We start from the raw sequence: 12,315 nt of genomic DNA on the forward strand, positions 1-12,315 counted from the left end.
TGCTCTAATTATACCCATCTCAGACGAAAGATAAGCGAGACATATTTCTCAAGACACAAAGTACATACTGGACAAGATCATTGCGACGTATCATATATCACTTGGCTTCTAAAACCTTATTGGAATTAACACAATCCTCATCTAACACTCACATCAGCCTGTAGTTTAAGCGTTTAGCAAGGGGATTAAAGTACCCAGGATTTAAGATATTGGTGCACAACGAGTTAGCAGCAGAATCTACTAATCTAAGGAGAAAAAGTATTGGAATTCTTTTGGATTTCCATAGTTAATCTAAGCTTTTATCTGCAAGAAATGCTCGCACATGATCACACACTTGGACGCGCTGGAACATCACCTTTTCTCGGAGCTGCAGCGACCGACGTCGAGAAACAGCACCACAGTATACAACTCACCTTAAACTGTCTGTCGTGTTGCACTACACTCTAGACTACTACCAGTCTCAAGTCGCTAGAAAGAGCTCAGAAATTCTTGTTCAAAAGGGGGAATTTTTTTTTATACCCTTAGTCAATATGTCATTACTTCGAAGCAACCGTCTCATCACACAAGATGGAAAATAAAGAACATTTCTTTCTTATCTATTTATCTAAGGATATATATATATATATATATATATATATATATATATATATATATATATATATATATATATATATATATATATATATATACACACACAAAATGTGTGTATGCATATACACATAATACAAAGACATATTACTCTTAGCCAGGTACATTGAATGAGGTGAGGTTTTGTATATGGTCGAAGGCAGGCGGGCAGCGGTTACTGTGCACAACCACGTCAGTCGGAACCCACGCTGCCGTCATCATCACCCGTAACGTTCACAATGCGCGACCTGTGGCTCAGCTGGTTCAGCTGGCCCTCGTACAGCGCGTCGTTTATGATCTTGCCCGCGAAAATCCTCTGGTCGGAAGCTAACACGCGAAGCCTAGCCGCCACGACCTTCCCGAAGCTGTCGAATTCGTCCTCGCTCGACGTGAGCTTCTTCATGGCGAAGGAGATCAGCTGTTCCTCCAGCGAGGCGTCGGTCTTCGTGCGTTTCCTGGCTTGCCGGGACGCCTTGGGGGTTAGGTCCTGCTTGCTCGTGCTCGGTAGGGAAGACACGATGTCCTCTATCGCCGGAGTGCACTCTACGTCGCATAGTACACCCTCGGCAAGACTATGGGTAATCTGTAACACAATGAAGAGAGAGAGAAAGAGGAGGGGTTTTAGTAGCTAGATTCCATATCCTAATTGCCTCACGAAAGTTTGAGCAGATTGTTACAATATTATACGAACGCTTGATGATAAGATCTAATGGCATTGTTCTTTGGGATGATAAGATTCAGTCAAAATGTTCTTAAGAACATTCTTCCTGGGGAAACTTTAAAGGTTATTCAATAACTTGATTTTTTTGAGAGAGGCAGATGACCATTGAATTTCCCGAAGGCTAATCATATCCACGGTCTTCCCAAGAACATACAAAGCTACAAGTTTACATGACTCCAACTGATGGTGTTTACTCATTTCAAAAACATTAAGTGCGAAAGAAGTAACGTTTAACAAGTACGACAGAGTAACAGTTCATACAAGAGAGCTGTTACATAATGTTACCAAATCTCAAAATTCTGTGAGGATGAAATAAGATATGACTCCTGTATAACAACCTTATCTTTCAAGCTATAACTTGAACCTCTCTCATCATATCACTTAAATATTGATGAACATGCAAATGTCTTTTGCTCTTATGCCAAACCGAGTGCTAATTTTCTTAACAAGACGGCAAATTTTCAAGAGGGGAGAATCTCAAATATTTGTGTTTACAATCTGGCGATTCCTAATCCGTAAATAACTCATGTTAGCAAATACTTTCTTCACAAATGCGCATATGACTTATATATACATGTGTTGTGCATGCAATCTTTCATTCTCAAATAGCAAATTATATCTATAAACTCATGTTTTACAGCCACAAGCTAATTACTGTTACATACCTCCTCATCCGTGCCAACGATAGCTTTGAACGGCAAGGAGACGAACTCTCTGATACCTTCTTGGTCGGCGAGGAAGGCTAGCTGGCTATAGCACCACAGTCGGGGCTCGTATGTGTAGTCCGTGCCTGAGACAGCCTTCACCTTCGTCAGCTCCTTCCTGAACTGCGTTCGAAGGGTGTTGATTTTCGCCTTGACTCCGTCCAAAGTCAAGTCCGGCGAGATCTCCCTTCCTTTCTCCAGCAACACTTTGTAGGCTTGGTTCTTCTTGTCCCTGTCTTTGTATTCCGGCGACGTAACCTTCCACAAGCAAGGGAGTTCCCTGTAAACCTCGATGAACTCCAAGACAAAGTCGCGCGACCATTCCATAGCCCTCCTCGGAACAGCCATTGCCCCAACGCGTGCTGCCCGGCTGGGCGCCGGCTGGTGACTGACATTCAAAAACTGAGTGCGCACTGACGCCGCCGACCGTTGGCTCGTCATTCTCCCGCTCGGCTCCCTGGCGCAGTTTCAACCCCCCAAGAGTTATTTCCACCGGGCGAAATATCCATCAGTAATGAATTACGTTCATCCCGACGTTCCCCATCTGCAACTACCACTATGCTATATCTAGTAAATCACTGGTGCTCTGACTAGTATGAACGGCGTAACTATTTCCTTAGTTGCAGGAATATAAAATACTGACTCCATCAATACTGTGAACATCCTGTTCTCCTGTTCTGACGTTCACACATAAAAAAAAAACAAGTTTTCCCATTAAAATACAACTGTTCCAAAATAATTGGCGTATTCGAGTTGTCCCCACACACTTATGCTCAGCGTAATTGTGAATACAATCATCTTATCTGAAGGGAATTAATGTTTGGTCTGGTTGGGGGATTGGTTCCCCCTTCTCCCCCCTCACCAAAATGATCTTCATCACCGACAAGATAATCAATAACTCAGCTCTCAGTTATTCATTACCATCCCTCAGAGCCCGACGGGTATAAATGAAGATACCACCAGAGCCTGACATGTACGATAGAACTTCGCAAGATGAGGACATGCTCCCTTGAGAAGACCGAAGCCCTCTGTATACTAAATAAATAAATAAATAACTATATAAATACATGGTTCACATGATCATCATAACTGTCAGTTTTGATGGCAGTGCTATGCGTGATAATTCTGTCTATACGGGAAGGACTAACTGTCAATCTTCCCCTTTACGTAAAACAGTTGATTTTTTTTTCTCAGTGACGGTCGAACAACACTAATGACTCGTATATGATATCAATGCCAAGTGCCTGGAGGGAAAAGAGCAGCAGACATCGAACTCCTCTTACCACCCAAGGGGAATCACGGCAGTAGCAATCATTTCCAGCGAGCAACAATATATTTCCAAACATTGATCACAGTGACCTCTGTGTACACACATAAAACCCTTCGTAATCAATACTCACGAGGGATGCTGGCTGGCCACATGAAAACGGGTGACCATCAAAGATGCGTGAAGCGATGAGAGAAATGTAACAAGAAAGGAAAATCAGGGCAGCATGACGTTTCCTGGATACGCACGTTCCATCGACCAGTCTTTAAACCAGAACTCTACAACTACGTTGTTGTAGGAGGTTTAATCACTCCGAGTCCCGTGACACCGTCTTTGAAAACGACAGGACGACTCTTGGGTATTACGGGCCTGACCTTTGACCTGAGCCTTATGGGTCAGGTCAAAGGTCAGACCCACCAAAGCATATCGGTCGTGACGTCGTCTTGGTACCCGAGAGGGTAACAATATGTTCACCCTGGTATTATTCTGAGCATAATCACTACCGCACTGATCACCAGCCTTAATAATCACCCACGATAACCATCCCTAATCACCAGGCACGACCCTCATCCCTGATCACCAAACAGGTCTACATAACTCCGTCTACACCCGGTACTGTTTACGTCTGAGATCACATTAATATACGCTCCCATCGAAAGGCTACAAATAATGTCATTTCCCCTCTATATCGTTAACAACTTGAAGTTCAAGAGGCCATTAACTCTTCGCCTAACTCCTCTGCTATTTACGCATGAATAACCTCTCTCTTTTTTTACCTCAACGCATAACTTGTAGTAAATACTCTATCAAAAACTTTTCGCCTATAACCTTTGTCTTTAACAAATGAATAACTCAAGAGCTCAACGGTATGGTTGTATATACATATATATATATATATATATATATATATATATATATATATATATATATATATATATATACATATATATATATATATATATATATATATATATATATATATATATATATATATATATATATATATATATATATATAGCTAATCCTCTGTTGTGACATCCGCTCTGCCCGGCCTTAAACTACACCCCGGCCGGACAAAGTCCACAAGAGTCAATTCATCATACTTGGGCGAGCAATGTTTTCAAGACGGCTGCCACAGGTGAGTCGGACCAGCGCTCGCACACAAAGGGGCATGACTCCGCACGCGGCGAGTTTTTACCGCATGCGGAGAGAGAGAGAGAGAGAGAGAGAGAGAGAGAGAGAGAGAGAGAGAGAGAGAGAGAGAGAGAGAGAGAGAGAGACTCCTCCGTCTCACGACGCTGGAGATGTGACAAGGGACAATGACGTATCACAACGATGACGGATCGGGTCGCAATCCTCACCAGAAAGAATATATATATATATATATATATATATATATATATATATATATATATATATATATATATATATATATATACACACATATATGTGAGGTTAGCAATATCAAGACGAAGAAGTACAACAGCATCGCAATGCCTCGCGGCGGCGTCTCCCGATATACTAGAAGGTACTGTGTGCAAACACCAGGCCCGCTGCAGACACACGAGTTATGTTCCCCGATGTAAACAACTCGTGTGATGTATACAATACCGGGTAATACCGGTGAGATGTATACAATACCTGGTAATACCCGAGACCATAACATATACAATCGACGTATCGTACCAATGTCGACCTTATCAACCCCCAATCTTACTAAATCTGTTCCCAGTCCTACAGGAATACATCAAGTGCAACAGACTTCTGTTCCCCTGCACAGCGGACTGTGTCACACTAGACCCGGCACGCCCAATGCCCTGGGGTGTATATGCCACCAAGACACAGATACACAGAAAAGGAACAACCCTCCTTGAGACGACATACTTCAGCCTTCCCTAGTAATGCTCATATTTACTGCCTGCTCATGCTTGCTTGCTTGCTTGGCCAAGGTCGCATGTGATCAGTGACGCAAAGGTGGGCATCGCCAGCACACAGCTGGAGGCACGTCGCGCACCGCCCAGAATGGGGTCACTCGTGGTACTGCACCGGCCAAAATGATGGGCAAGAGAGTCTAAAAAATCATAAATCTTAATCGACTTAAGATATTGAGAAAATAAAAATCTTCAGAAATCTAGTATATTTTCTCACGATTTTCATCTCATCATTATGATCATTTGGTTGATTCGCTGCCATATTGAATGAATCATGTGAAGAAAATATGAATAAAGATCATTATTAATCTCATAAAAACGCAAAGCGACCATTCAAAGTCGATTTAGAATTTTAGACCATCACAGACCAGACCCGCCAACTGATGTACCTATATCAGTTACATCATCACTTAAAGTCTTTCTCATTAGTGCATCATTCAACCCTCGTAACTGTAGCTTAGTTAACTCACAAACACGCACACGGACATACATACATCCATTCTCCGCATTACTGACCATGAGTCAGCACTGGACCGCATGGGTTCGAATTCTGGGCGCGGCAGGTTCTCTCTCTCTCTCTCTCTCTCTCTCTCTCTCTCTCTCTCTCTCTCTCTCTACCATCGAGTGACGAGCATTCAAGAGAAACTTGAATAAATGGCTAAAGACAGTCCTACATAAGCCCAGTTAAGACGTTCACACAATCGTGAGTAACGAACGAGAAAAGAACAATTTCGATCCACCAGGGAAATGCGGTGTGCCGCACGACACGCTGTGGCTACCCTCTGCCACAAGCTGCCACAAGGCAGAATTTCGTCGACACTACCCGTCATGTCATAGTTTCAGCGAAGCTCAACCGGCGCCAATAACGTACCTTGGGGCACGCCACCAGTCGAGAGAGAGAGAGAGAGAGAGAGAGAGAGAGAGAGAGAGAGAGAGAGAGAGAGAGAGAGAGAGAGAGAGAGAGAGAGAGAGAGAGAACCACTCACAGCAACATGGGCTGCTGATCAGCTAGTACAGGTTGAACTGTGACAGTAAGTCCCTTTGGCGTTGCTGTGGAGGGATCCATCAACCGTAGGAGAGGGTATAGCGTGAGGGTAAGAGGGAGGGGGATCTCTGGCGTGAGGGAGAGACAGGGTAAAGACACTTGAGGACAACGGTGAGGAGGCAGGCAATGGCTCGTCTTGAACCAAATGCACTCCAACCGGAGCACTCCCGCGGGCCCTCCTCACCACCCTCGTCCAAGTGGCGCCCCACAACACCGGCCGACTCTCCTCGCCTCTCGGGGACGCAGATGCCGCCACTGTCATGCTAATGCACCCCGGAGATGGTTATGTTTTGGAACCATTAGCCACACAAGTGAATACTCTCGTTGTCGAAGCGGCGCAAAAAAAAAAGAAGTCCTCTCGCCACCTCCTCCACCGTGAACGCAGCCTCCCCTCTCCCCGAGAGGAGCAAAAAAACCACCTGGCGACGTCGGCAACAGACGGTGCATGAAAAGGGGATTTAATCCTTTTTTTCCAGCCGACGCAATGCAGGTGTGCACTGCTGCATGGGTAGGCTCGCTCCCCGGCTGCAACTGCACCTCACTAGGTCGCCGTGATCAAACGGCGATAATAGCAAGCTCATTCCGACATTCCTGCCTGTGAAATTCTCAGTCCATTTCTCAACGGGCCTTTAAAAAGTACAATAAGGTCCAGCCTTTCTTCTCTGTGTACTTCGACACGAAGATAGTAACGTTTGGATGAGTCGAAAGTAAATGAAACGACAGTTTAGCTGTAAAAGATATCCGTAACGTGTTGCTCTCTACGGACCCTGCATAATATACAGCACTTACAAACTACCACTGTGGCAGAAAAAAAACTTACAGTCTAGGGATTGAACTGTAAACCTAAGATAATAAGTAGTATCCAAACCAGATTAATATACAGTTCAGACTGTAAAACTCTTTCCTACTTTCGTTAACCATTTGTTTGTTCAGGTTATATTACTCTCATTCCTTATTCAATGGGTATTTTTGCCGGAATAATCATGAATATGGAAGATGATGATCATGAAAGTAACCCTCAGTGAGAATGTCGGAAGACAAAGGTGGAGGAGGATTGGGAAGACGAAGCAAAAGACAAGAGGAAATAAGGCTACGTGTGTCTTATGACGAGCTTTGTGCCATTAAGCTGGGCCAGCCGGTATCGTCTATTCCCTCCTCCAACCGGAGGAGGAGGGGGGGAAGAGGAGGAGGAAGGGAAAGTCGAAGAATAAACGAGGGCAAAGAGGGAGAAGAAAAGGGAATACGACATCAAACTGGAAAAGGAGTCAGAAGAAAAAAGAAGGAAGAGGTGGATATATGGATGGGAGTGCTTTTTTGATGTGGTGATTATGGTGATGGTGACGTGATGGTAGCCTTGATTTAGTCACAGTTGAAGTGGTGGTGGTAGCCTACCCTTGATATCGTATGTACATACTCAAGTCCTTGATCAAAGAAATTCACAAAGTCTTTTAAACATGTGGGAACTGTGCGACGGAGAAAAATTATGCACACCTCAAAAGGCAACACTTAAAAAACTGCGGACCCAGCAACACACCTGAACAACGCCCGCAACGATTTCGTGCCTTTTTTTTCTTTAAAACATATATACATACATCGTGAATACAACAGTATCACATCATTTCTCTGCCTGTCTCCCCCCAGGGTGTGCATGACAACGCTGGTTCCGCTACTAAAATCAAACGACTACAATCTAGGGAGGAACGTGGGCAAAACCTGTTCCCAGCAACACCAGGGCCACGACGACCGGTGGCCTCTTTTCCTACCCAAATGTAACGTAATGCAGCGTGCACGTTACCGTCTGCTGAGCCCAGGCCTTAACAATGCAGGTTGTGTTTGTATATAATTATGTACGCCCCTGCGACCCCGACCAGGCCCCATACACACCCCTACGATGATTTCCTCCCCCCACCATGCCCTCCCAGTGTACCCCTGCCCAATGAGGGGCCCCCTCCTGTTGAGGGTCTGCCAACTCTCCCACACCGGGAGACGGCCCCCGGCAGGTCCAATGGAGGCGGTAGACGCCTCACAAAAAATCGGGGTTGAGTCACATTAAAGCTCCGCTTGTGAGGATGTTCTGCAACTGGCTGTGTAGAGTCTGGGGAACGAGGAGCGGTTGGAGGCCCCATAATGGGGATGCGAGGAAATGGGTGAGGACACTAGGAAATGGCTAGGGATGTGGGGGAAGTGTCTAGGAACGTTGGGCAGGTGAGAAGAGCTCAGAACCAGGGGCCCTGAGGGGGACATGCTCAAGAGGCTGCAGACAGGAGGAGGAGGAGGAGGAGGAGGAGACTGGTATTGAGGGCGAAGAAGCTACGAAGCTGTGAGAAACCTGTTGTGTATAAGGGCCCCGCTGGGAAAGTGATGAAGATGCTAAGGAAGTGGCGAAGAAGCTGAGGAGATGGGGAACTGGGTGTGAACATGAGGGGAGAAAAAAAAAAAAGCTTGGGAAATGGGAAAAAACCTGGGAATGAAGATGCGATTGGTGACGTGGGGGTTAGACTACCCGAGAAGAGATTTACGATAAGTCGTCAGGACGCGAGGAAGAACCTGGAAAATGGAGCGAGACCCATAAAAGGCAGACCTGGAGACGTAAAGATGGCTCGAGTCACACTGAGGTTGTTTAACGCGTAAAGCAGAGGCCAAAGATGTCCACTACACCGGCTGATGATAGTAATGAGCCACCTCTACATTTTTTCTCAGTGAAATCTTTATCAATTGCGACCTACCCATCTAAAAAATAAAAAATATAGAAATATGTGTTTAGACTTGATCAATTCTAAATTACCAAACTGCCTGTAAGAAAGGGCTTTTCACCTGATAATACATCACATGAAGTATTCAACAGGATCAAAAATTTTCGCATAAGAAAAAAAAATCTTTTCGTTCGAATCAAACTATACGTAATCGTAGATATTGACGCACGACGGATAACTCCTGATGCTTCTTTATTAAAACGGACGCTGTGGGATGAACCAGGTGAAGGCGTCCACGCGTGGGCTAATATGAGTTGGTAACTACCAATCAGTTCGACGGAGCATGGTGACCCCTGCCATGATCGTTCAATCCAAACCTTAATCCCAACAGCACGACGGCACGACCACTGAGTGTGGAGGTTCAGACCCTTTGAGCACGACGGAACGAACCCTCAGCACGGTGGGTACGACCCTTCAGCACGACGGAACGAACCCTAAGCACGATGGGTACGACCGACCCTTCAGCACGACGGAACGATGCCTTGACCACGTACGACTCTTGGCGACGCGTGTCCCTTGGGAAGTGATGTTCGACCCTTAGCTACGACGGCACGTCTCCTGAGCACGACACGATACGACCCTTGAGCACGACACGATACGACCCTTGAGCGTGGCGGCCTTTGAAAAACCCTCAGAAAGGTCATCAAATCAAAGGCCAGGTCATCAAGGCCAAAGGTCGTGCCGTCGCGCTCGACGTTCAAGCTGTCGTACCGTCGTACCCGACGGAGTCAACACAAGACTCAACCACGTGCTAACCCCCATCAACTACCACGAAACATACACGTTAAACAACGGTGGTTCCTTACGACGGGATCTTTCCTAACGAGGCTGTTACTAACAACCGTCACTACGGTGGCCAATGAAACAACCTCGTCACAAAATAAGTCACCTCGGTATCTATGTACTCCAGAGCATGTTACACTGTTGCTCGTTACGTTAGCATAGCGACAACGTAATCATCATCCCCTCCCCTATATCTGTCGCTGTTTATCATAGCAACTAAGTCAACCATGTACACAAACATATGCAAATGTCCTTCGATATAAAAAAACAAAAGTATTATCGGTTTCCTTGATAGCTAAGGGGATACAAACACTCCTCAGAAAACGGCGAACGGTCATCCGACTTAAATCCGCGCCATTCTCGGATCACAATGGACGAGTAGGCCAACGGCGAGCGGCGGCACGGACCCAGACAAGAGGGGTCTGCTGCCCGGTCTCCTCGCATGGGCACAGGCCAACGCACGTGTCCACCATGGAGATTCACTACACCGTGTCCTTCACAATATATAAGCGGGCCTCTCTGGCACAGCTTCATATAACTCTTTACACACCGGCCAAATCCGAGGCACTACACAAAAAATTAATGGTGACCAGAGGTGGCCGTGGGGAACGCCTTGCAGCGGGACAATGCAGCGGGAAGGCCTGCCGGGCCTTCGTCCGTTGCCGCACGTGAATGCTGCTATGATTGGTTTCTCAACGTCCTCAACTGGCAACACCTGGTCTCTCTCTCTCTCTCTCTCTCTCTCTCTCTCTCTCTCTCTCTCTCTCTCTCTCTCTCTCTCTCTCTCTCTCTCTCTCAACCCTGACGCGGGGAAAGGACCCGGACTGCAGATTAACAGTGCCCATATAAAACGAGGAAGATAAAGAGGTTTAGACATTAGAAATATACATACATACATACATACATACATACATACATACATATATATATATATATATATATATATATATATATATATATATATATATATATATATATATATATATATATATATGAATTCAGGTTTCTGAAGCTCCACCTCAACACCACATCAAGGGCAGGGTGTTGACATAAACGTGGGAGACACGAGGAACTGCCTCAGAGTGTCATCTTAATCCATCTTTCTGAAGTCTTTTACTCTTGTCTCAGTTTCATGATCACATACGCCAGTTTCATTTAAAAGAAAACATGGAATTTCCGGTCCATTTTCTTTACGTCAAATCCAATCCATAATCTACTGACCATTCCTACTCTACAACCCTTACCCCATCCTCATTCCAGGTCCCTTCCACTATAACCTAATACATCATCCACATTCAATCCACATCCTTTAAAGCCAAAGATAAAAGGGAGGAGAAAGTGAGGAAAAATGATGGAGAGAGAAAAGAGGGAAAGGGTACAGGGGAGGGAGAGGAGATGGAAAGGTACCAGTGAAGTAAGACAGATAAAAGAAGAAGGAAGAAGCCGTTTGATGTGACACGACTGCTTCTGTCACTGATGTCCCCCTCCAGCCAGGACCAACCCCAACATCCCCCTACCCTATCCCACCACCTCCTACCAACTGAGGGTCAACCTCCACACGAGGACAAACCTCCAAACGAGGACAAACCTCCAAACGAGGACAAACCTCCAAACGAGGACAAACCCCACATGAGGACAGACCCCGACCCCATGGATACCCCCCCCCCCACACACACACACAGGCAACCGGGCCAGCTATACAATTTACCACAACCATTACTCAGATATTCACTGCATCAGGCCCGCCTCCAACTGCACCTAACCGTACCTGGCAACCCGTCCTTTATCACAGTTTATAGCCACCACCACCACTACCTTTCACAGTAAATCACTGCACCTGGCCACCACCACTACCACCACCACCTTTCACTGTACCTCACTGCAACTGGCTACTAACCTTCCACTTCACTTCACTGCATCTTGCCACTAACCTTAAATACCCCTAACCTCGCACTGCCGCTCTTCCTCCCACTTCACTTGCCTTGAAGCCCGACACGATCACATACCTGAGGGAGAGAGAACACTGTGTATCAACAAACCATAGTCATACTAGCGTTATAGACCTATTATACAGAGGCTCTAGCAGGTACAGTCACATCAACTCTTCCTTTACGTATCGTGGCGCACCTACTGGCAATGTGATTTACCCCCTGAGCACGAAGGCGAAGCCCTTAACCACGACAGCACGACCCTTGAGCACGGCCATGGAACTCTCGTCCACGACACCACGACCCTTGAGCACGTACATGAAACTCTCGTGCACGACAGCACGACCCTTGAGCACGTACATGAAACTCTCGTGCACGATAGCACGACCCTTGAGCACGGCCATGCAAATCTCGCCGACGACAGTGCGACCCCTGGGCACGACCGTACGTACAACCCTCGACAACGACAGTTCGACCCTTTGGGAACGACGGCACAACCCTTGACCGCGACGGTACGACGACCCATGAACACGACAGGAAACGCATCAGACGCAAG

At 46.0% G+C, this 12,315-nt stretch overlaps 1 protein-coding gene and 1 long non-coding RNA gene across 3 annotated transcripts in view; both read right to left on the bottom strand.

The window, feature by feature from the left end:
• LOC139757247 (uncharacterized) overlaps positions 1-12,315 on the bottom strand; it is a 199,247-nt gene that overhangs the window by 76,510 nt on the left and 110,422 nt on the right. Inside the window, exon 3 of one of the 2 annotated variants that reach the window (XR_011714553.1) lies at positions 11,763-11,837. The exons of the other annotated variant lie outside the window; for it this stretch is intronic. This is a non-coding gene — a long non-coding RNA (uncharacterized lncRNA). The remainder of the gene's footprint in view (positions 1-11,762; positions 11,838-12,315) is intronic. 2 annotated transcript variants of the gene reach the window in all.
• On the bottom strand, positions 697-2,998 carry LOC139757142 (uncharacterized). Its single transcript, XM_071677239.1, has 2 exons — positions 2,014-2,998; positions 697-1,210 (listed from the first exon to the last, which is right to left on the bottom strand). Exons 1-2 carry the CDS (start codon positions 2,491-2,493, stop codon positions 821-823), a joined length of 870 nt encoding a protein of 289 aa, XP_071533340.1. The 5' UTR covers positions 2,494-2,998; the 3' UTR covers positions 697-820.

This window comes from Panulirus ornatus, chromosome 25 (assembly GCF_036320965.1).
Source record: "Panulirus ornatus isolate Po-2019 chromosome 25, ASM3632096v1, whole genome shotgun sequence".
In the NCBI taxonomy this organism is placed as follows: Eukaryota; Metazoa; Arthropoda; class Malacostraca; order Decapoda; family Palinuridae; genus Panulirus; species Panulirus ornatus.